The sequence below is a fragment of the Dromaius novaehollandiae genome, chromosome 2, assembly GCF_036370855.1.
Source record: "Dromaius novaehollandiae isolate bDroNov1 chromosome 2, bDroNov1.hap1, whole genome shotgun sequence".
NCBI classification, from domain to species: Eukaryota; Metazoa; Chordata; class Aves; order Casuariiformes; family Dromaiidae; genus Dromaius; species Dromaius novaehollandiae.
Window position 1 is genome coordinate 107,736,559 of NC_088099.1, and position 26,343 is coordinate 107,762,901.

At 37.2% G+C, this 26,343-nt stretch overlaps 1 protein-coding gene across 1 annotated transcript; it reads right to left on the reverse strand.

Annotated features, from left to right (window-relative positions):
- Positions 1–1,620: 1,620 nt before the first annotated feature.
- On the reverse strand, positions 1,621–26,135 carry C2H18orf63 (chromosome 2 C18orf63 homolog). Its single transcript, XM_064507134.1, has 15 exons — positions 25,527–26,135; positions 22,739–22,823; positions 22,303–22,472; positions 21,556–21,634; positions 19,429–19,540; positions 17,949–17,990; positions 16,917–16,993; positions 15,392–15,501; positions 14,624–14,720; positions 14,434–14,519; positions 13,682–13,865; positions 11,530–12,612; positions 9,480–9,587; positions 6,976–7,063; positions 1,621–3,127 (listed from the first exon to the last, which is right to left on the reverse strand). Exons 3-14 carry the CDS (start codon positions 22,434–22,436, stop codon positions 7,007–7,009), a joined length of 2,169 nt encoding a protein of 722 aa, XP_064363204.1. The 5' UTR covers positions 22,437–22,472; positions 22,739–22,823; positions 25,527–26,135; the 3' UTR covers positions 1,621–3,127; positions 6,976–7,006.
- Positions 26,136–26,343: the final 208 nt, after the last annotated feature.

Consider the following 26,343-nt stretch of genomic DNA (forward strand, 5'->3'; position numbering starts at 1 on the left):
TAGTTTCCAACATTTTTGAAACTTCCCTCACTGGAACAAGCCTAAATCAAGCCTGGCATATTGGGTCTAATACCAAATTTGTTGTCTTTTTTATTTTAGTAATAATAAAATCATTGCAAGAAGCTGTATGTGTTTTTGACAGAGTTGTAAGCTCTTTGGGAACAATTTTCATGTATTTTCTAGCTAACCAACACTGCTTTGTCCCAGATTGTAACACTACCAAGGGGGGATTAAGCTCTTCAGATGCTGCATCAAATTCTGCAGAGATCCCAGGGAAAACATAGTTGCTGGGCCCGGCTGCAAAGTTTTAGGTGAGAAGTTGAGCCATGGCTTTGTGCTGTCTGTGGGCTAGCGAAACATAGTTTTGCAAAAGAAATGACACTGCATCTTTTTCAGCACCACAACAAATGAATTTCCTATAAGAGATGCCACAAAAATTCTACAGTTCCCAGTTCTCCCTGAAGCACAGGACCAACACGTTGATGCAAAACAGCATACAGCCAAAGTTATTAAATTACTGTATTTATTAAATTATTGTGTGATATAATGACACATTTTTTTTCAGAGGCCTTAATGTGACTGTTTTTAAATCAGCTATGAAGCACACAAGCTGGTACAAAACCTGCATGAAAGGAACTAAATAGCAAGTTTCCCTGCTGTTATAAGCACCCATAAAATAATCTGTAAACCTCTACATTCAGATTTAGCAGAGTGCTTGAGCATAGGCCAGTTTTAAGTATATAAACAGTCCCTTTGTCCTAAATCTGTGAAGACTGGGGAGAAAAAGAACACTAACCAAATACGAAAATATGCTAGATAAACAATATCATTCTCTGGCAGTGCATATTTACCAAATAATGTAAATCACTACATACACTTTGGCTGAGATTTTCTGAATACTGCTATGGCCAAAGAAAGCATTTTCGAATGTAAATTCGAATTGACTTAGACATAAACATAGTCAGATGACTTGAAATCTGATTAAAGAGCTAGACAAAATGATAAAACCCGGCAACTGTCAGAGGGCAGCTGATATCTTCTGCCGTGTGACCTCTTACCATTTTTCTCACACCTGGGGATTATTTTAATCTTACACATTTCCGCTTGTTATTGATGTACATTTGGATATTTTGGGGCAGGCGGATGAGTCTTTCCCTTTAATCTTGACAAATCAAGCCTGCAGGCATCACACGTGGAGATGGTCGAGACTCCAGGTGATCCTAGATGTTGAGGGCGTCTGTGCTTTGACAGCTTCAAGTACCTGCCAGAAGCGGGGGTATCCTGCCAGTTGATGAGAACTGATTGAAAGGAGAACCTGAGACAGACTCCTACAACCCCTCCACAGAAACGCTGAGGGGGCAGATAGCAGCAAAGGCCACTTCAGCATCCCCAAGCCCCTCTGAAGGCAGCCACAGCCCTATTCCTTCCTCCCCAGCAGTGGCATTTCCACCACCACTCTTGCACCCAGCAAGTTTCCGCTCAATATCAACACACTAATATGCACTTACGGGGCAGGGGGAGGGCGCAGAGTAACAGGCATGTCCCCCCCCCCCCCCCCCAGAAAATATTTATCAATCAACTTGGCATATATGAATTATTCATTAATTTAACAGGAACAAATCAGATCTGCAATAATTATATTTTTGTATCTTGAGTATTATAATAGGTAACATAAAATGATATAAAAATTTAAAATACAAGAATAATGCAAAATAACTTCTGTTACAATAAAATACAAAGCAAACGTTGGCAACAGGCAGCTTTTAAAAAGTAACAATAGGAAATAGTTCAGATCATGCACTAGCTCATATAATATAAAATAAATGCAACTGCTTGTCAGGCTTTTTCATATTTTAAGACAAGAAAAAGATCAATTAAATACAGTCAACCTATGAAAGAATAACTATTCTAAAGCATTTGAGAAATAGCTCTGTATACCAATTTCCAGGCAAAATGTAAATATGATTTGATTTCTTTCCTAGATGACAACTTTGAGCATATTATTCTAATTTTTGTAATATGAGTATTGAGAAATACATACATATGAGGAATACATGAGAAATACCTATGAGAAAATCATATTCTGTTGATGTGCCCACTTGCTGTTGATTACTGATGCCATTAAGTTAGAGCTATGTTAATAGCCATCATTTGAGAACAAAAAACAAAACAGAAATTTTGATTCCAGTAGGGAAAAATCCTAATTTGAAAAGTGAGGTAAATACAAAACACAACTATGGCAATATAAAAGAAGATAGTTTTCATAAAACACAAATTTCCAGTGTACCAGTTCCTTTAGGAAACAGGTTTTGCAAATGTATATCCAAAACAAATATTAAACTACAGGTGTGTATATCCATTGAGCACAGAAGCTGGTGTTGTGACACTTACTTCTGAATATCTACATAACACAAAAATATTCACTTAAAAACAGCAATTACGGGGCAACAATCATATGTGTGTGTATATATATATATGTACACATTTTTGTAACTACATCTTCAAGTAGGTCTTTGAAGATATATTTATTCTGATAAAATTATTCAAATGGCAGCAATACTTTTTTTTGTGAATTGCTTAAGAAGGGTGCTATCAATTGAACTTAGAAAAATCTTTTCCATATCAGTTTCACCTCTGAGAATGGAAACTCATTAAAATTGCAATAGGAATTAAAGAAGCAGGAATCAAATACAGCATTCAGATTATTCCCCTAATAAAAATGGTACTACTTAGTTCCCAACCATTTGACGTGACAAGGAGAATTTATTTAGAAACGTTTTACTGATGAAACAAAGAGCCCTAGATATTGTACCAAAGAATTAAGTATAATTATGTCATAAAAAAGCCAGACCTGAAACTGCAAAATAACTTGGAAGAGTGATTAAGTATGTAGCAAGGACTAGGACAGACACAATATGAATCCAAAACTCTAAGCAATTAGCTAAATTTCCAAATCCATTTGAGGTTCATTAACTTCAACTGCCTGGAGGAGTTGATATATGGTTTCACTTGGATGTGGGCATTTAACCCTCAGTTTTTCATCCAGAAACAGGTACCAATGATGTGAAATATAGAGAGCAAAGATCACGAAGCCCAGAAAAGCCTCAGTTCATGCCCTTTTGGGAACCTGAATGGAGGAAAACATAGAATAAAAGTTTAGATTGCAAAAAAAAGAAAAAAAAAAAGACAATTCATAACTGTATGATCAACCTACAAACAAAAGCCACTGTATTTTGACATTCCTATTTTCATTCTGTTTTCATTTTGTTACAGTATCTATAGCATACTAAAAACTTTTCTATTTTTACATAGAACAAGAAAAAAAATCTGTCCTTGATAAAGCTATGGTAATTGTATACTATTTCAGCTTTATTCTTCCTCTTATGTTCTGGTCTTTACATGTAAAGTATCTAAAAATTTTAGAAGCAGTAGTGGTGCTGGAGGAAGGAGCTCTGACTGCCAAATTGTATTCACACTTTCTTAACCAGCTGACATCAAGTAACTAAATCACATTCTCAGTTCTACAAGAAAGTAACAGACGGAATCTGAAAAAAACCATTCTTTAGCATTTTTAAATGGTCAACCATGCAGTAAATTAGATTAGCCATAACCTGGAACAATCCCGCAGCAATGAAAAATGGACAGGGTAATAGCAATAATGCTATGGTAACATCTGTTTTCTGAGCAATGCTCAGGTATTTAGGTACCACTAGTGCATGCAGTTCAAAGGTTATTTCTGACACTAGATTTGATTAGGAAATGAATTTCCCACTGTCATAAAGAAGATGTTTTTTCACTGGAAGTCTAAACATTTTCAGAAATATTTTCACTCTACACAATTTCCATGCATTTTTTAAGTCTAAAACTGTTTCATTCATAAAACCAGATCAAGCTATTGCATTAATATGATATCTAGGAAGGTATTATTTTAGCTTAGTATTTCATATCAAGAAAGCACTTGAAAGGTGGCTTTGTTGAAATTTCTATACCACATCCTTCCAATTAGAAGAGAAATTCCTAAATGTTGGCTTGAGGCAATCCACATTTTAGAAGAAACAGTCCAGTCTAGTGCCTATATACAAAACTGCTGAGAATTGGTTGTGTGGATCCCCTGCCTTCACCTCGTGTTCATATGATATCCTTTCAGCAATGGTAGCAATTACATTCATGTAAAATAATACTATTATTACATCTGATGAATTTTTAGCTTCTCATTTGCTAAATGAAATTTGGCAACTAAAACCAAAGGTCTGTATCATACGATAAGACAGGGGTAGAGCAACAGAAAGAGTTCTGTGATAAGTGGAAAGGGTTTGGGAACTTCAACTCTGCTGTTTTGAGTATGTCTATCCTAACACCTAACATTACAGTGTCTGTAACGACTCCAGTCCTTCTTTTTAAATCATTTTTCTGTAGTAGTTTATACTCTCCTTTGAAAGCTCTGCTTTCCTGATTGGTCTTAGGACCTTTCATCAGTAATTTTGATCCTGAAAATAGCAGGATAACCTTCTTTAATGAATAACTAGGCATAGGATAATAAACTTCTTCAGGTTCTATTTTTAATTCAAATGTATACGTAAAATTGCTAAAAAAAATCTATAAACCTCTTCTGAAAACTTTGTAATCATGCAGGACTTAGCTATAAGAAGGCTACCCAGTTAGTCACTAGATTTGACTCTCGGGATGGTATTCAGCTCCAGATTCAGACCACCTTACACTCAGGTGTCTACATATGTCCTAGATGTCAAAACTCCTGTGAGATTCAATGGAAACCTAGTAAACTTTTCCAATAGACTCTACAAAGCTCACTCTGCAGCCGTCCCCCCAACACCCTGGGCAGCCCAGCAGCTCTGGAGTTCCACTGCGCTAGAACAAGAACTTACACACCTGGTGTACAGCCACACCCTGAATACATGGGTTTTAATCTCAGATTGAACCCTACATTTAATATCTAATAAATCCTTTTACACCAAGGAAAAGCTCAAGCCCTTCTCCAAGGAGTGGGGATTGTATATGTATGTATACAAACAGAATGAATGAGAATGATTTAGTACTAGAATCAAATGCTAGACATTTCAAAATGTCATATGCTTCTCTCATACTGCTTTATAACCTTGATTTTTACTAACATGCTCCCTATTTTCACCAATAAAACCAAGAAGAAAATTAAGAATATATTGTGATTTCTTGGCCTAGTTAGCAGACTGTGCAACTTGGCACACGTTAGTCATAAAAACTGGCCCTTTCTGCAAGAAATGGTAAATAAAAAAAAAAATTAACACTTATGAATTACAGATCCAAGTCCTTCCTGTAGACTACATCATTGAATTTCACTGTAAAAACTTCTCACCCATAAATCTTGCAACACAGTAAATTTGAAAACTTACAAGTAATTCTCAAGTGTTCAAATGAAAACAAGTATTGTGAATGCAAGTGTACTAAAACATCATAAAGAAATTCAGAGCAAAGCTTTTTAGTATCAAAATTGTAGGCACCGATCCAATAGCAGAAGTTATTTTAGCTCTAGTTTTAAGTAATCAACACCAATGAAGACCCCCATACCAATGGGATTCTTAGAAATCATATTTTAAACACTTTATGGAGGAGACTGTTTTCTTTCCTAGGTGTAAGCATTCCCTACACAATCAACTTGATCCTGTGGCACCTACCTCATAAATAATAAAGAGGTTGGGATATTTTATTTAGTAAAAAAATTAAAGTAAAAAAGTTCTGGCTATTCTAAACTCATCTCTTAGAGACACCATTTCAGTTTGTCAGTCCTTCGTGAAAGTCACAGACTCCAGACCTACAGGTATCTATGCTGAATCTGCTAATACAGATCACTTCTGAAGAAGGACCATACCTCAGCTGTCTTGCTTTGAAGCAAGAGGTCAGATTTTTTTGAAATGAGGACAGATGAAATGCTAGACCAAGGAACAGGATATGCTGAATCCTGAATTACGGTTTCATTCATAGAATGGGCTTTCCTGTCTGCAAAGCAGACAACTGAACTGTATGTTCAGCTGAGGAAATTTATCCACCACAAAGAATGGAAAGGCATAAAATGCACAGTTAGCTACTTCTTATCATGTTTTTGAAGCCAAAAACCAGACTAAAGGACCTAGAGATTATATTCTGCTTCTTTGTTATTATGTTTTCCATTTGTTTTCTATAATGTGCATTTTGTCCACTTGTGTCTGTGTGACTATCTTACTTACATTTATATTTTCTTTTGAATGCATATACTTCCACTTTTCTCTGAAACAGTTAACTGCATAGGTTACTCCTTCCAGCATGTCTTAATACTGATAACTTGCAATAGGTTAGTAGATCGATAACACTAGTGCTTTTCATTTGGTATATATATCCTTAATATTCAAAGGAAAAGCTTGTTCTGTCCTGCAAAGCTAACATCAACAACTTCTCATGATGTGGGCAGTATTAGCTCAAATATCTGGCTACAAAACTAATTTTTATTCATTTTGTATAACAGGCCATTTTGTCCTTGGATTAGATCTTAGCATCTAGCCAATCTATTTCATGTCACAATATTAAATGATATACATAGCTTCACATTAATGGTTATATGGTTTAACTTTAGCTCAGACTCAAATGAAACTCAGCAACACAAAAATTAGGTTTATTTTAGTTTGCAGAAAAAAAAAGATCCAATCAAAATAGAGATTTAAGCAGGATTCTGCATACTACTAAGGACAAGATGCCTTTGTATTTAACATTACTTTTTTCTTTTCACAAAAAAGCAAAGCTTTATTTGCTAGTGTTCAGAGAAACCAAGAATCTTGGATTCTGTTACATTATTATCTTGTTCTGGAAGCCCCTCATTTACAGAAGTGATTCCTTTAGAGATAGTTGATAGGATGATCATAATCCATTATAACAGAAGAAGCTATTATAAACATGTAATATGATTTTAATAAAGAGAAAAAAACCCTTTCAAATTTGTAATGAGCATACCCAGAGTTTTCCTTCAGTAATCCACAACATCCTAAACAGAAGGCTTACTTCTTTTGGCTTTATTTAACTTTGAAGAGCCGCCTTCTTTCTGTAACAAGAAACAACAACAAAAAAAGAGTAAAGCAAACAAAGTAGTAACACTAAGCTAACAGCTCAACTAAGAAATTTTTTTTGAGTGAAATGCTTAGTTGAAAGGTATCAGAAATGGAAAATAAACACTTACATTAATCAATGTAAATACTTTTTAAAGTGGGATTATATGTGCAATGGGTACATAATTAAAACCAAAACTATTTTGAAAATACCCTTATAAGTACTGGCAGCCAAGACTTCCAGAAACATTGATCAATTTTGGTGTCCAAACTTGAGATAATGATGAAGGCTCAGTTTTCACAGAAGTGTTAACTAGTATCCCCATGACAAACAGCAGGATTCAGCACCATTATATTTTATTTTGGAAAGAGGAGGAGCTAGATGAAAGAGCATTCGTGAACCCATCCCTAGCCAGTCATTAGGCAAGTACTCCTATTCCTGAGACTCCAGCTGAGTCCAGCTTCTGCAGAGCCGTGCATCCATGGCACTTGGCTCCAGCGGTGGCAATGCCATGCTGGGAGCATGGCAGGGAGACGAGGAGGACTTGCTGCCTCCTGCCACTTCCCAACAGCAGCTCCCAGGGTTCAGGCTGGTACCGGTGGCACTCACAGCTTCTCCCCGAGAGGGAGAAGTGGCACAGGGTGCTTGTGACTCATGACTAGGGCAGGACAGTACCACTTCCCCAGCCCAGCCGTGCAACCAGCCCAGCTACAAGCTCCCTGCTGGCTCAGGCTGCCCAGGTTGTGGAGCTAGCTCCATGCTCACAAGCCCTAGCACGGCTGATGTTTGTCATTCCCAGTGGCAGGCAAGGGACTTTAGCACCTAACGCGTATTATAGTGGAACTCTTGTCTTTAGTAGTCAAACCCCAGAAGTTGGAATTTTTATACTTACAGGATTTTAATTGCTTTTTTTTTTCCTTTTTTGTAATACTGACTCGTGACTCTACCGCTGCAGCATCTACAATGCTGAGTCAGTAACTAGTGGCTCTGTCATAGCTCCATGAAAGGGCCCTTCCCAGATGTGGATGGATTGGGCCAGCTCAAAGGGACTGGGCCCGTCTTTCGCACATCAGCCCTTCTCTTCCCTGCTATGGCCTGACCTCTAGCGTATAAGTGTGTTCCTGTAGGAAGCCCTTGAGGCTGCTGTCCTGGCCCTTTCTGAACTGCACTGATAGCACAGACTGTACTTTTTATTACCATTAAAAATTACAGACTTGTCTGTTATTTGAGTTTAAAAACGTCAAAACAAAAAGATGACAAATGAAATTTAATGTTAAGAAATGCAAATCTAATCAAGGAATCTGAACTATGGCTACATATTCTTAAGTTCTTAATCAACACTTAATGACTAGGCTTGACAAGGTAACTTTATATATTGTAACATAGGACTAGGTAAAGGCACTATGCTGAACACAGGTAATGAGACCTCAAACGGTCATGTGGCTGCTTGAGATGGAACATAAAAGGCAAGGGAACCTGGGCGAAAAGGGAGTTAAGTGTGTGCAAGTTTTCTGCATTCTGGCTTATTTTATGGAGTTATCACACAGTATTTTCAGTTGGCTAGTGGCACAAATAATACATTCATATCTATGTAAGAAAATATAATTATACTGAGCTTTGGAGGCTTGGCACCTGCTCTTCACTAACCTGCCTAATTTTTAGATAGTAAAAGTATTAAGAATGTGGCTGTAAGGAGAAGGAGAGAGAAGATACTACTAAGTATTCAAGAACTGATATTTATAAATAGAAGTATAGCCCGCTGGTGGATAACAACAATATTTAAGAATCATGAAAAAAAAAATGGAAGAGGATTTTAGAAGTACATACTATTAGCGTGAGACCAGCATCTACAGGAGAAACTATGTAAAAATACGAACGGTATGAGGAGCCTATTTAATTGTTGCTGTTGACCCTTTCTAGCAATGTAATAGCAATTGAAATATATTAAATAATTAAGAGAATATACATTTTAAAAACTCGGAATGAATTACAATTAGCATTTTGGAACAATTATACACTTTAGACACTTATATAGCCAAAGAAAATGCCCAGGATACATTTACATTAGACAGGATAAAACTTTTCTGTAGAACCAGAAAATCCTCTTCAAAAACATATTTACATTAAGTAACACCATTAAACCTTTTCATTTCAGTACCATCTTTTGCAGAAAACAAATATTTTAAATATACATTTGAAATAATATTTAACATAACTGATGGATAATGCTAATTTTATTCAGAGCAGGGTCAATAAGATTTTGTTGCTTTCCCTGCTTTAACTGGAATATACTAAAATGACAAAACATGTATTTGCCTTTTTAGCTCTTAATTTAAATCTCTGTAGACCAGATGAAAGGCGGCAGTGGAGGTGGGATGGGGGAGGGGGTTGGGTTTGTGTGGTTTTTTTACCTGCCTTCTTCTGACACAATCTTTCTTTACAGATGCTTCCATGCTGCTGTCCTTCATTGAGTAAGTCAGTTTTGAGGTCAGTGCCAGATGATCATTCCCTGTAAAAATCTTAAAGTATAAAAGTTCATACCTTCATTAGGAAGAAATCCAGCATTTTTCTACTTGTTAAAATGACTGACTTTTTCATTAATACATTTTGTCTGTCAGATCTCATCAATGCAACCCATCAATACTTAACACCAATATGAATTATACAGATAATTTAATTGCTCCCCAAACCAAGCTTCATCTTGATATCCTTATTTATCCCTGTTAGAAATTGCTTCATGTCTTGTCATTCTAACAGCTAATCCATGTCTGTCATACAGTAATAATCTGATGCTTTTTATTTCTAGATGCTTTGGCATTTAAGAACTAAAACAGAATTGAAGAACTCTAATCATGGAATAGCAAAAGAAGCCCTCATAACACAAATTTGAAATTATCTACCAAATCACATTTTATAGGTGAAAACAGTGATAAGCGCGACACATTTAATTCAAGGACCCAATCTGTGGGATATCATTCACACAAAAATTGCACTGAAATCAGTTCAGCCATTTGCTGTATTGAAATACAGTCACAGAATCATAGAAAGTTTAGGTTGTAAGGGACCTCTGGAGGTCAGCTAGTCCTAACTTCTACTCAAAGCAAAGCTAACGGCAAAGTCAGATCAGATTGCTTTGGTCCTTGTCAAGTTTTGAAAATCTGCAAGGATAACAGTTCTACTGCCTCTCTGTGCAACTTGTTCCAGTGCTTAACCTCTCTCACTCTGAAGAATTTTTTTTCCTTTATGGCCAGTAGGAATTTCCCCTGCTGCAACTTGTGATTTAGTGAAATTCTGATTAAACTTGTATTTGCAAAATTTTTATGTTTGTCGTATGTGTTAAAGAATAGCGAACTGAAACTGTCTAGAGGTAGCCGCTTAGCACAACTTATATAAAACTTGCTTAGCATGAGGAGCTAAATTTGCTGAAGCCTTAGGCCGCACTTAGATAAAATAATGAACTTTTACTTAGTCCAGTAAGAAAAGGGCCTCAGAGCTGGTTCAAGCTAGGAAGATAAGGAAGTTACAAGCAGTCTGCATTCCTGCATCTCACACTCTGAAAGGGAGGGTGTCTGCAGGAATGTGTCTCACACTCCGAACTCACTGCTGGGGCAGTGTTAATTGTTATGATTTAGAATCACCTCCTCCTCAGGACCTTAAGACACAACAGTAAGACCCAACAAAAACAGAGGTACAACCGTCAGCAGACCGCAAAAAACAAGAATAAGGAGAAAAACAGCTTACCTCAGAATGACGATGAGACCCAATGAGGAGCAGGAGACTCCAGACCAAAAAATTACTATTGGTCTAACTACCATGTGAGGGGTGGGAAATGTAAGTTGAAAAAACTATAATTGCCCAGGATTTGTTTATGTTGGGGTCCCTCTTCGAAGGCACCCAGCTCAAGCTGTAATTATGGCACGCGTGTGATTAAAATTCAATTTGTTTTGATTTGGCTCTGAACTTTACTTGCGGGAACCTAGGGTCGGACCCTGTTATGGTGGCCGACAAGCCTAATTTCCATAACACTATGCCTTACAGATGCTACAGCCAGCACCACACAGCTGATGAGATTTAAGATTCCTTCCAGGAGCTATTTATGTTTTTGTTTGAAAGTTTTGTATGAAAACAGACTGAACATGGACATTTTAATCATATTACCTTTACACGAATCTCAATAAACTGGTTTAATAAAAAGTTTTAAAGAAGTGAAAACTAATTATACCACCTTAAAAAATCCCAAATCAGAGTATTTATCTCAGATGACAAAGCAAGTCATCTTCCCTTTCAGAAAAAGAAAGCAGCAGTGGCTGAAAACATTAACATATACTTTAGAAATTTAGAAAACTATACAGAGAATGATGGTAGAACACAATGAAAATCATGCTCTTTATTGCTTATTGTTTTTTCAAACATATTGCATTTGTGAAACCCAGGGAGAATGCATGCTGTTATCCACCATACCTGCTCACTGCTAACTTTTGAATCACGACTGGTTGTCTTAGTGATACAGTCGTCCTTGGAATGGCATGATTCTTGATGTTCCTCATTTTTGTCTATGCACATGCTATCATGTAAGATAGATTCATGAATATTTAACCCTGCTCCTTCATTTGATCTCCTTGTTTGTTGCTGTGATAAACTGGAATTTGTCATTTCATTGTCTAATCTACAAATCTGCAATTGTACTTTCTTCGACTTCTGTTGTTTCTCATGAACCTGTGTGGTGTTTTGACTCGTAAACTTTTTTCCCCTTCTTGTACTGGAAGTAAGAGCCACACATTTATTCAGACTCACATTAACGTCTGATTTCTGAAGCACTGACCTAGCATTCTTAGGTATCAAAGGAGAATTTGTCTTACTGTGATTGACTTCACTTGAATTCCCCCCTGAAGCGGAGTTATCAGAACAATCAGATTTAGTCATTTGTCCACCAGACTCTGTTTTCCACTGAAATACAGATATACCATGTTTTACATATGTTTTCTCTGTTATCTGAAGTACACTGCTGTGAGTAGGATTTTTGACTGGCACATTTTGGACAGGTTTGTAAATCTGAGTTATGCTGGACTTGCACACTGCCAGCACAGATGATGAAGCAGCCATAATTTTTATTGGTGAATGTCTTCCAGAATTTTCTCTTTTCTTCCCATCAGTTTGTCTTGTGTTTTTTCCATTCATTTGCATCAACTTTCCTTTGAAAATAGGTATAATTTTGTTAATACTTTTTCTTTGGGAGTCAAAGTCTGAACTCTGAGGCCTTCCTAAAGATTTTGGAGAGTGAACTGATAAGTCAGATACTCCTGGTATTTGCCTGTTATTCACTGATTTCTGTGCTGCCTCAGTGCTAACCTTTCCTGTACCTTTACTGCTACTCAAAGAAGTATGTGTTTTTGGCTCATTGATCAAATGCTCCATCCAGCGGCTGTTTTCCATACTGCATGATAAAGAAATTCTAGGCAAAGTCTCTTTCTTTGGAGGAGCCTGGGTTAGAGATGCTGCACAAACCACCTCACCAGCCAATTTCATAGGCTTAGATTTTATTTCCTGCAATACAACAATAGTTGCCAAATTGAATGAACTGGATTTAAATACCTCATAGTGCCACCTGATGCATCACTATATGATACAAACTCAGTATACAACACAATATAAACCACACAGTTTCCTGCTTTGAAAGAGAATGATCTGTATTTTAAAAAAATATTTTGTGGTCACTATCAATTAATTTTGTCTTCTGCTCCCCCAGTTCTTTGTTCATAAGCTACACTGGGAATATCATATTTCTCAGCAGAAGGGTAGACGTAAATTATAGTCATTATCTTGGTTTAGTGCTTTCCAATTTGGTATTGCCTAGCACTTTCAGGGGGTCTGCAGAGAGTTGTCTGACTACTCTCCTTGTCTTTTATGACTTCTAAGAGCATCTGTAGTCTAAGCAAAAGATAGTCTCAATGTCTTTATAAACTGCAGAAGACGAGGAGGAGCCCTTCTAGCTTTGATCACTGAAGTGACATAAACAGGAACTGTGCTCTGAAAGAGGATTATAGTATTTTAGAATCTGCAGTTTCTGTCATTATTCTGTTTTTTTTCAGAATTAATTACTGCATTTTTTCTTTCAAACATGACTAATAAAGAATTTTCAGTTTCAGCCTTTTTTGCAACCTCAAATGAAAAGAATTGAGATCACTCTCCTCCTTTCCATCACTTGCCACAATGTAAAACTTGCAGCCTGAGTGTTTTTAAATGGCTAAGTCCACACAATTTTATCTTTTTGCAGCTTCTTTTTTAGAAATAAATGGCACAAAAAGTATTACCATGGAAGAGGTGAGAGAAAATTCTGGAAACAACTGTAAATAGGGACGGTAGAACTGCATACATTGATAGCAAGTAATTAATATTACTTAAAATTTTTGTATATACTTGTGCAAACAAGACCATAACAATGTAAATAGTAATATAATATTAAATTACACATTTAATTAAAGGTTAAAATATTAATAGTTGGTTGTTGCAAAAAGGATACTATTATGCTCTTACTGTGTTCTGAATATGATAAAGACCACCTCATACCACAAACAAATGTACATGTCATTAACATGTATATAAAAGACTTTACACGTACTAGAGCTCTGGAGAGTTCCTGCATAGCATAAAGTGCTTTACTTGTCACCTTTACTGGAAATCCACACAGATATGAAAGATTAGACTTCAAGTCAGAAAGAAAAGAGTTCAACACACTTTCTACGTCTGCTCTAGGGAAATACTGCACTGGTTGACTTCGAATGCAACTTAAAGGGTACCTGAATAAGTGTTCAGGGTACATAACACAGTTCTTTACATTTCTGTAATTCTGAATCATCTTCTTTGGAAGAAAGCATGAATATGTTTAAAGCTTTTTCAAAAAGCTGAACAAAAGCACTTATTTTCTTAAAGGAGCAAAGCTTTAGAAGCTAGAGGACTTTAATATGTTTATACCATACTAATCTAGCCTTGCTCAACTTGAGTATTCTCTAGTCTAATCTTTCCTAGCAGGAAAATTCCCTTTAAAATGCATCTTTTTAAGCCTTTTTTTACTGAAACAACATATAGCATTAATTTAACTCTTCCTTTTAGGACACTGTTTAGAATGGCATTACTGTCTTTACAGAAGTTTTGAGGCAAAGCAATCTATCTGACTTAAGATTACTCAATACAAGAAAGACAGAAAGACTCAACTAAATATTTCATTCCAATTTACCTAGTGAAACAATTCCACTGACTTCTATGAAATTATGCAAGAAGTAAATGTAGCACATTCAAAAAAGAAAATTTAGACCTTAGCTAGAGGAGTAGTGAAAGAGATGTAACAAAAATATACACAAAGGATACGTAAAAAATCTTTCCCCTATTGGCTTGAAGTAAACACTGCAGTATGTTTTTGTCTCTTCAGAATTCTCTGGAAGAATATATCCATACTAAAAAAAAAACACCCCCCCCCACACAAACATTTATTAAAAATACAAATTCAACAAATAAAAAGATGGAGGGAAAATTTAAAAAATAGTGTATCCTTTCTTACCAGATTCTTCCAGTGCATCTGAAAGTCTTTATATGAATGGAAAGGAGATTCTGGAGGAATTATGTGGCTGATGCTGATGATCTGACCCATTTTCATGCTATGCATGGATAAAGAAAAGATACTTAGAAAGGATGTCATATAGCACAGTTGAAAATACACTGGACTTTTGGGAAAAAAAAAGTTAATCTCATATTTGGCACTGAAAATATTTATGGGTTATTGTTATGTTTTGAGGACTATTATCTTTAGCTCATGCGTTTAGGACAAGTATCCGTAATGACAGAAAAACAGCAACGTTCATATTTTTCCTGAAATATGGAAGAGAGTTTGGCATCTACAAGATGGATTGCTTCTTGCCTGTTATACCACTACAATGAGTGTGGAACAGGAGGCAAAAAAAATATTACTTCTATGTTGCTGTGATAAAAATCAGTGGTGAAAACAGAGGTAGTTTCTGGCAAAAGGAGAATTTTTTTTCCTTAAATAGACACTTTCTGCTAAAATTATATTTGAGAAAAAGCTCTTACACATGACAAAGTAGCAGATTACTAAAATCAAAATAATATTTAAATGTCAAATTTATCATCTACTGATTATTTTTTCTTTCTCTTTTTCTATAACACTGAGACAATAAAAGTAAAATGGCTTCCTGAAGGTAAAATTGTCTATAAAACAGAACTGCTTTTATCACTAGTATCATATCCACAATTTGCATAGCAAATATTCCAGGAAATATTTGTTTCTGCTGGAATTTAAACAAACTCCTACCTTGGCAAAACATAGCACCAGTTACTTAAAATGGAATGTCTGTGAATACTTATGTTTTCATTGCTGTCAAATATCTTTAAGATGTTTCCTGAAATAGCAAACTCTCCCAGCTTAAAACAGAAAACAAAGTTATTTGTAAATATTTCTGCAACAGTACAAAATCAAAATGCACAAAAATAATTATTTGTATCAAAATACACTGAAGGTCTTACATTAGTATTCATTTATCAGCTCTCATTAACTGCTTATTTCAGAAGCATATTATCTCCACGGTTAGACCCTACACTTCCAAAAGGTATGTAAGTCAAAATGTTTAAAGGTTATTTAAATCAGTGAGATTTAAATTTTATTTAAAGTGCTTTAATATGTAAGGGCATTGAAGGAATTCCTCAGACTACAAGCTCTCTCACTTTCCTGCAGATTTTTTTAAATTTAATTCAGAACCTCATGTTTGACAACCTAGTCGCTAGGTTGTCAGCTTACCTAATCAAGTGCAAAGTCCCCAGCAACAGCAATAACAAGATATACACCTTTACCCCGTGAGCAGTTCAAGAAACACCATACATTTTCACAAAGGAAATGTTTGACTGTAGCAGCCAACCAAACACTTAGATTTTAGAAGCATTTTCTCTCTCTATGATCTGTCATGGTTTGCATTAATTCACTGGCAGGAAAATGTTGCCATTTCTGTTTTAGAAAAGTAGAAAGGCATGAATATTAAAATGACCAAACTGGTAAAGAAATCACATTGTGATCACTTCTATCATTGTTTTGTGTACTTTTGGAATTTGATTCATAAAACTATCTTTAATATTTATGCTGTCCAGTTAAATCAAAGAGGAAATCCCGTTCTTCTCTTCTAAAAAAGAAGATTTCAGATCAGAAATGCTTATTTTGGAAGAAACCAGCAAGTCTGGCAAGTATGCCCCTATATGTATAAACATATTCGGCAAAGGTGACATGGCTGTCAGGAAAGACAGTTTTTTTTTAATCCTAACCACGATTTCTTAAAGCATTTACTAATTATTCTCAAAAATAGCATCGACTGTTCCCATATTTTGAAAGCTGCATAGAAAACAGAGAAGATTCCAGAAAAATGATATACAGAGATCTTCTATGCAGTGCTGATAACTTGATCTGTAGCTTCACATTTGTTACTCAAAGCTGTCTATACATTAAAGCGAGACTATGAACGCCTTCTAGAGAACACTGCTAGAATGAAACCTATAAAGACACCTCAACACTATAATCAGATAGTATTTTTCCAAAGGTCTCTTAATTAGTCTATAATCTCAGTTTTACAAAGATGAGTTTGGTACGCTTGCTAGAATGCATCAATAGGCATATAATATGGCATGTTACACACTTAGAATAGATGCATATAGTCAACTAATACAATTACTGTCTTAATACAACCAGAAATAAGCACTTCTATCCCCACCATATTTATTAAAGTCATCTGAGAGAACAGAAAATAAAGATAAATAGGACAAATAAAGTTGTAGAAAGTATAACTATTATATACCTCAGGGAGTGGCAGACAGACTGAGCAAGCCTCCACACTGATGCAAAGCTGTGTCTCTGATACATTGAGTTCTAAAACTGAAGTAAAAACAAAGCCCAAAGTAGTGTGTATCTGTAGTCCATTTGTTAAGCAAAAAGATAAACCAAACATTTATTTAGAATAATTTTTAATTGAAATGCTGAGTTTGGAAATCAATAGGTAAAACTCTCTCAGCATGGAAATAGAAATTAATTGCATTTTAGCTGTGAAAATAATGAGGTATAAGCCCTACGGCAGACCTCCCTAACAACTTATGGCTGTCCATGCAACTGGATGCTTGATACTCATATCCTGGATACACAAACATCCATTTTCAAAGCAAATGTATTTAATACAAATATAAGCAGTGGCAATATTGGCTTATCTAGCCCAGTACTGCGCATCCAGTAGTGATCAATAAGAAAGGCAGTAAGACCAAGGCAAGCTTTTATTGACACTTCTCTAGAATATTCTGCCAGCCCTTAGCAAGTACAAGGACTGAATGTATTATGTTCCTGAGTATATGTCCCTATTGCAAATTTAGGTTCCAATATCTGAAAATGTAATCCTTAGTTTTTTTTCACTTTTTGCAATAGCTAAACAGCATGCTCTATGTGATTTAAATTTTGCAAAGGGCAAACTTCATATAGCATAGTCATTTTAGCTCAGTTTCCTACCTAATATTATGAAATTTTGACATCTCTTGCAAGAGTCTTGATTTTAGGTAAGTGCATTTAATTCTAGTAATTGTAACTTTTTGATAGTAAATTTCAATCTATGGTCATAGAGCAAAATTAATAGTAGACAAATTACCTTTTTCTGTGGGTGACTTTCAAGGGTGCAGTTGAGCTGACAACTATTACATATAAAGAAACATCTGCCATCAAGTGTATTTTGACAGATTATTTCAGAATGAAAAATGAAAAGACAAGACCATGGCAGTATTTAGCTCATGAGAGCACATAATTATACCTTGCTCACACAAGTTTACAATTAACAGAATATTGTACTTACCAACAGCATTTTGCCTTCCTGAATGAGACAAAAAATCCTTCCCTTAATAAATAAAATAAGTAAACATTATTTTGTAAAACACATGCCCAATGTCTTTATGCAAAATGGAGAGATCACAGTTTCTTTTGTATCAGGACTGCTGTAAAGTTTGTTCCTTATAAAAAGAGAAAGAACCCTCTATCAATTAACTTTTCATTAAACCATTACATAAAATGAAAGAAAGAAAGACTGCTTACATGTCATTTTTCTCCCAGTAAGGAATATGCACATGGAATTAATTTTAACTAACAGTTAATAAATTCCTAAGGCTCAAAAGCAAATTGGTAAAGTATTACTATATATTTTACCATCTACCATTAAAAACTGATAGACTGTAAGTGACTCTAGCACTACTATGTGTATTTTACATGAACACTTTTTAATCTTACTGGTATGACAAAAACTGAGAACAGTATTATTACTGTTACTCTGAAGAAACTGATAGAGTATCTCAGAAAGAACTGAGGGTGTGAAGATACTCTTTAGTACTCTATACAGACTGACAGAAATCTAACCTTTACTTTTTCTCAACATTTACTCTGGCCCTATTTTCAAAGAATTCCTCAGGGGAACATTTCCAGCTGCCTATCCACTTCCCAACTGCTTGTCCCTGTACTGCTCATTTTATTCCCTTTTAGCTATATAGTTGCAACCGATCATGTAGACGTGCTGTAAAAGAAACCTATCAAATGTTCCAAGATGAAAATAATCCTTCAAATAAAGAGAGCCAGAGACTCTAAAACTGGTGTCTTTGCCACTGAAACCAGAATCCCATGCTTCGTATTAGCTGGTTCAGCAAGTCCTTAAGATTATTGAAAGCTTGTATCAACTTTCCGTGAGAGTTACGCCAAATACAATTGGAGGAAGAAGCAGAACCTCTTTCAACTCTCTCTTTTCTTAGCAGATCTATTCAGCTTTAGCTGTTTTGCCCAGCTTTAGCAACATACATGGTTAGACAGGCTGCAAGTCCCAGGGGGACATTGTTAGTCAATGTCTGGTTCAGTGAAGTCAATTTTGTATACCAGTCTAGCTCTCTACTTTTAGCTGCTCTTCCTGAACAAGTTGATTTCATTTCAGAGAGCTGTATGTTTTGAAGATACTGAAAAACAGCTATTTGTATAAGCTAATCTGTTAATATTGTGACTGGGAATAATACAACAAATTATACATTTTTCTCTATATTTGGAATGATCTACAAAACTGCTTTACTTAATAAGGAAACCACACCATAGTTATCTGAACCACATCTATTTTTCCATACTTTAGTAAGTCATGATTGTCCTACATGGCAAATACTAGAGAGATGTCAGGTAAAGGAACTACCACCTAGTAAGACTGAGCTTGGTAGAATGAAAGATGGTCTGACAGGTCCTTCCTTCTTTTCGATAATAAAGAACTGAAAATCAAATGGTTGATCCCTGACCCAGGTGAGTAAAAATACCTTGCACCAAGAGATGACCGGCCTTGTTCCATCTGGGTGCAAGTCTGGCTATCAGTGTGTAGGAGAGACAGGTTTGGAGAATGGCTGGACTAACTCTTTCTGGTGCTTCCAGCTAAAAACATCAGTGAGAAAAGAAGAATAATAGTAATCATTTAATGGATTTTTAAAAGGCTTCAGTCAACATTTTATCAAACATACTACCACCGTATTTTGGGGCCAAATCCTACTAAATGTTAACATCTTTACTCTTCATCTTATCTACAGCAGGAAGTTAGCACAATATTTGATGTAGGCATTTAGATTTTTATGGGTCATCAATGTAAAGTGCACCACAATTCCTTTAATGTTTTCACAGGGCTGATAATGGACTTGAGGAAAAGATGAATTGAACTATATGGAGTACTTTACTTTACTAGACGCACATCTCTTTCCAGACAATGGCCATGACACCCAAAATTTACAAATATTAGCTCTGCTGTCAAACTCAAGATTAGAGATGTTCTCTTGTAATCACAAAAACATTTGATAAATGTGTCTCTCTTCATCCAGTAGTACTACTTGCCTGCAATATATTTGACTCTGTCCTGCATAGCATTCAGTTGATAATTAGCATTAGTCAAAAAATCAACCAATTAAAAAAGGTTAAAAGAGTTAACTAATACACCGTCAAGGATATTTCTAATGAGATCCTGCAAGGATCTGCTTACAGCTCATGGCTATTCGATATATTTGTTATTAATTTGCTGGAGTGGGAAAATCTAATGATGACAAGTCAGTTACACATATCAATATAAAGTGGTTTTATACGGTTAACATTTATGAACAGTGTATGTTTTCCAAATACAAATATGCATTTATGTATCTGGGAACAAGAAAAAATACATCCCACTGGCTGTACAAATAAATCAGTAGAGCTACTGGCTGCAATTGCAAAAGTCTTTTGACTTCGCAATTTTAGTACGTCCATATGTACATTCATAAAAACACAAACATTGCATAACAGAACACAGCAAAACATATGCATAATACTCAGTCTAAAAATATATCAGCTGTTAAGCTCATGGGTTCCATTTCTTCTGTACATTGTGTTTTTTTTCTCTGAGACAATTCTATCAAGGTTGGATATAGCCCAAACATGAATGGGGACACAGTTCAGCTGTCTGAGCACCCCCATCATGGGACCTGCAGGACGTGAACTCACAGGATCATGCCAAAGGCGGAGCTACAGGTTTTCAGCCCAATTGGCAGGTCTGTCTTTGCCTTTAGGTGAAATACTAATGCCCCTGGAAAGGACTAGGACTCCCTTGCAGCAGACAATTCTACTGAAATTGCTCAGGAAATTCTTTTTTAAACTTTTGTCTCTGATAAAGTATCCCTATTATAACCAGATTTCCAAGTCACATTTTGGCTAGGGGACAGATGCTTTTTACTTTGAAACCCTGGCTCCTGCAGTGCAGATTTCAAGAAAAGAAACAATTTTCAATACTTGTCTTTGGCAACAGCAACTGCAGATAAGCGTAATAATCTTAAGAATTGTGACATCTTTCAGCACTTACGGCAGCTCCTTGTTTCTCTATAAATGCTTGACATATTCCAGTTTTGTAAAAAGCTATCTAAAAAAAAAAAAGAAGTCTTCAAGTGTCTGGCATTAAAGGGATATTTTAGCAAATCATAAATTAAGTCTGGCCCATCAGTATCTTTGCCTTAGAAAAACACATTTGGGAATACTTACAGTAAATACCACATCCTGTATTTTAAAGGAGAACGGTAACTAAAATGAGTTGTGTATTTATCTAAGTGTAATCTGATTTCCAGCTAAAGATACATTACCAAGCAAGCAAAAGACTGCCTAGAATGTAAAGGCAGAACCCTGACCCTGCTGCATTCATTGTGAACTGCGTGGCATCTTACCAACTGAGCCCATTCTGTTCCACAACAGATTCAGCATCTGGAAAGGCCACTTTACGAAAATAATAGAAGACATAAGCTGTCATCTACATTGTTAATGCATATATATAAAAGTTTGCTTTAAATAATATAACTTAATCTACACTTGGTCCTCAAACATTTTTTAAAATGTATTTGTATATGTAACTGCATATATTTATTTACACAGTGATTACTGACCGCCATTACAACTGAAATTTGACTTAGTGTTCCAACGACAGGTGCAGAAAGGATGTCTTGATGCATAAATAATAATTGTCTATAAAGAAAAAAAGTTTGAAAAAATTCAGAAATAATTTTCTGTACATGATTTTCTCAGCTTACATTATTTTCCGTACCTTTTACAAACATAAAATTACATTTTTAATTAGTTTCCAGCGGTTCAGTATAGTATGTTGGTGTAGCCAAGTTACTTCGCTCTTAACCCACCCACAGTGGTCTAAGACAAAGACTGCAGGTCTTTGACAAATGAATAAAATATCCCAACGGTTGTTCTTTTTGGTAGAATTCCTCATTTCTTCCCCTTCCTGGTAAAGAGAATGGCATAATGCTTGGTGTGCATTAAGGAATGTACATATGCTTTATGAGTATTCTCTTCACTCAGTCTCAACCTCCATAAAGCAATGCAGGAGCTCAGAAGATATACCTAAAGTATTCTAGCTTTTTATGTGATCATAGAGTAATTTTAACTATTTATTAATTCCAGGTAGGAGGTCTTGTTAGTTTTACCAGATCACATTTAAAACATAATGAAAAAGGGGATTTTTTTCAATAGCGAGCCAAAAAATAACTTCACGCAACTATACAATATACTGCTATTATGATTTTTGCTGATTTTATTACAGTTAACTACTAGTACTCCTAATAAAATCATTGAATAACGACCATCAACAGCTTCTGAAAATAATAGCCCTCAAAATTCTTTACCTGCACATCTTTATCTGTGTATTCCTTATCTCAGTTTCTGGCAACTGGGAACACAGGGTTACTGTAATGGCACAGAGTTTTTGTAGCTCAGGAAGACTGACAAAGAACAGAGACTGATGTCTAGTGTCATTCATGTTCTATTGTTGATTGTCCCTTAGCAGCAGTTTGATCTTAAAAGAAATATTTTATTTCATTATTATAAGGCAGATACTTGTTTGGAGAACTTTACAAGTATATGATATCAGGCAAACCAATAACCAGTTAATTGTCTTCTGATTAAGATTACGTAGGCAATATAACATAATTCAGTCAACTATAACAGACAATTAAACATACTTTTACTATATACAATATATCATACTTCCAAACAATTTTTTTTTTTTTTTGCAATTGCCAAAATATTCAGAGTAAACACAAGGACAAAAGCATCCCTTACATCTTCTTCTGTGTCTGTGTTTGGGCTGCTGTCTACCAGGGACTCATGAGCAGAGGAATCCCTCCGTGAAGTGCTCCCCTGCTGTCTGGAGAGAAAGTTTAATTGCCAGAAGCTCAACAAAATATCCTCACCAAGTCATACAAACACCAGGGCCAATCTGTTGAAGAGAATGAGAACCATGGGAGACATGGACCCACACAGGAAATCTTGCCCCCCTCTTTTCCTTCTTCCCCGAGCAGGCCTCCTTCCTAGTGTTAACAGAAAATTTGTGTGCTCCCTGATTAAATTCACCTCCCTTTTCAAGCACAGGCGAATGTTGTATTCTAACCTATGTAAAACTGAGTACCTTCTCATGTTGTTGTACTCCAAACTGCAGTAATCCGGAATTGCATTAAGCTATATCGCTAATAACGATCACAGACAATTTATTCTCCCATTCTTGCTCCCAAAGAAGTGTATGAAGAACAGCATTTTGTTTTGGTGTGAGTTTTTAAAAATACACTGCTGCACATTTATCAAAACATCAAGAAAACATACCTGCCACTTGGAACATGGTTAGGTGTATAGTGGTTCTAACAAAACTCTCTCACACAATTATTGACTATATTTCCAGCTCAAGAACATGAGGCAGTTTTGGGCTCAGGCCACTATTATTATCTTGAAGTGCACAAGATCTGATATCTTATGAGAAGTTAGTATACAGAGCACATGCAAACCCTGAAGAAACTTTTTTGAACTGGCCTTACCAGAGCAATCAAGAAAGCAATAAACATAAAGCAATTTGTTTTGCAAAGGTTGTGAAGTCACCAGGTGAAGTCACCTGATAGAGCAAGTTCGTAAATCATGACCAAAAATGACAATCCGGAAACATTTTTGAGGAACAATGCCAAAGACAACTTTGCTGTTCTGATTTTGTTTTGCCTTCCTTATAGTGCAATACATTTAAGAGCTAGATAATCTCAGTCACATGCTAGAAAATCACAATATCAGTGTTTTCTAACTGCAATTTTAAAAGAAAAATATTTGTTTCTTTGTTTTTCATCCTTAAAGGATGCATTTCAAGTTTTGTCTACTCATAAGCAGATTTTTTTAAATGCCTTCAAGATTATCACTTCATCAGAAAATTCCAGAAGCTATAGCTTTCAGGAAAAGACCATTTTAAAAGAATGAGAGGTTTTGTTATTTTGTGAACACAGAAAAGAAGGGGCAGGTCCTCAGCTTTCATAATGTTTAAAAGAACCCCAAATGCCCAACTGGGGATTTCTGTGGTAAAGATGTTGTAAAACACATGCTGTAATGTTCCAGTGACCGCTTGCCGGTTGAGGACAACTCCCCTCTGGGAACCACTCACTGGATTCAGTTAAGTTAAATCTTCCCAGTGATAATAAAAGCTAATGTGACAGCTTGCAAGTAGTTTGTCCCTTCAGGGGAGGAAAAAAAAAAAGAGAGAAGTAACACTTAATATAGATTTATCAAGTTTAAATCACATCAAATAACCCAATTGCCTTCTTTACAGGTAGCAGACCGTATGGGTGGGAGAGAAATTACATCTTTAGAGGCTGATGACTCAAAGTGTTTTTATAGGAAAGTATGATCTTGGAAACCTTATAGAATGGCTGCCAAACTGAACAAGACTTTAGTCGGAAAACACTTCTCGTTGGTTTTCAGTAAAAATGGAATGGTAAATCACAGAGTTTGGAGGCAGTATTTGGTATTTTCATAATGGCCTGGATGATGGAATAAGGATCCTCCTCATTAAAACTGGAAACGACTGGAAAGCTGAGAGAGACTACAGGCACACTTCCCATTAGGATGACTGTGATAAATTGGAGACAGGATCTAAAAAACGGTATGGTTATTCAGCGAGGAAATACGGAGTCGTCCCATTTTGTGGTACAGAACAGCTTGCCAAGTGTCAGCTTAGGGAAAGGGATCTGGGTTATGATAGGTCACATGCTGCAATTTTTAACTCCCTCATGTAACTACCCCCCCCAACCCCTAATCACACTGCAATGTGATTATAAATATAAATATAAAAAATACAGGAGTATCAAGGGGCCACGGTGGGGAAGCGCCTGCGGCACGGACACCCCGAAGCTGCCGGCAGCGAGGGCGGCGCGGCCCCTCAGGCGGCGCCGCGGGTCTCCCTCAGGGGCGCCACCCCTCCCCACCCCGTCGCTTCCCGCCTCCCGCTTCCGGCCTCCCGCGCGAGGACGCGCCGGGGCCGCGGTGCAGCGCCGCGCACCGGGCACGGAGGGCGGCGAGGGCAGGCCGCGCCCCGGGAACGGTGGCCATCGGCTCCCTGCAGCCTGCCTCCTGGCGGGCCGGCAGCGCTCGCTGCAGCGACGGGGATTAAAGGGAGGTGCAAGTTAGTTCCGTTTGTGCCGCGTCCCAGCTGCCGGTTGCCGGGTTGCTGTGAGTCACTGAGAAGTGGAAGATTGTGGTAGGAGTAACACTGTGTCTAGAGGGGAAAGCTGACTGTGTTGCCTGAAGGGAAATGTGGGAGACGACGTGACTGGTAATACTCACGATGCTTAACGGGAGGCAATCAGCACGTGTGGCCAAATCCTGTACAACAATAGCCACCTTTTTTCCACATGTAACAAACACCTGCTTATTCTTAACATTAAAACGTTTTCACAGCAAAGGGACAGCCTAGGGCGTGAGTATGATTTATCGTAACCTACGACTTCAGAGAAAGTACGTTTATGTTGTAAGTGAAGTTACGCTTTAAGTAAATAATGAGCTCATCACCATGTTACCCTTAATTTGCCATAGTTAAACGTACCTGCATGGTGCAAGGGCCAACTGCTGCCAAAGGTAAAGAGCTCTAAAGGTAAACACAGCTCTACAGAACGACTGCACGTCCCCCCAAACACACTTGCCCACCTTGGGAGAGGAAGCTTTAGGACTACAGCCCATTTCAGGGCCACGTGACAACCTGAAAGGCCGCCTAGGGTACTGCATATTCCGACTGGTAAACTGCGTAGTAGCAAAGCAAGTTGGCACATTTAGACTCTAAATCTCGTGTGGGGTTCAAAACCACGAGCACCTTTTATTTCAGCGAAGCGTTTACGCATGCAGTTCAGGCTGGCTACAGGGATTATTTTAAGGGCTGGATGAGGGTCATATACCGCGGATCTAATGACGCCGCGATCGACACCTCGGTTTTATCAATCGCAACCCCGAGCAACTGAAACCTGACCAAAGGTGCGGTTAGGTAACTCGTGTCACAGCTTGCCCGCCGGTGAATACACTGCCCGTCCTTGAACGCGTGCAGGGCGCCCTATGAACGTAGTTGCTCCAGAGCTGCCGAGCGAGCCGGCTCTCCCGCCCCGCCCGCCGCAGCCTCACGGCCGTTACGGGGCGCCGTGTAACCACCGCCTGGTGACGTGAGCAGACTGACCACGGCCACAGCCACGGCCACGGCCCCCCCCTACCGCTAAGCAGTCCCCTCCCCCTGGCCGCTCGGTTAACCCTGCACGCAGCGTGGAGCCCTCCAACCATCCGTGAGCAGCCTGACGCCTTCTTTGAAAAGCATTCCGCTGCGCCAATGAGAAGCCCTCAGATAGGGGGCGGGCCGGGAGGGGGCAGTGGCGGCCGGC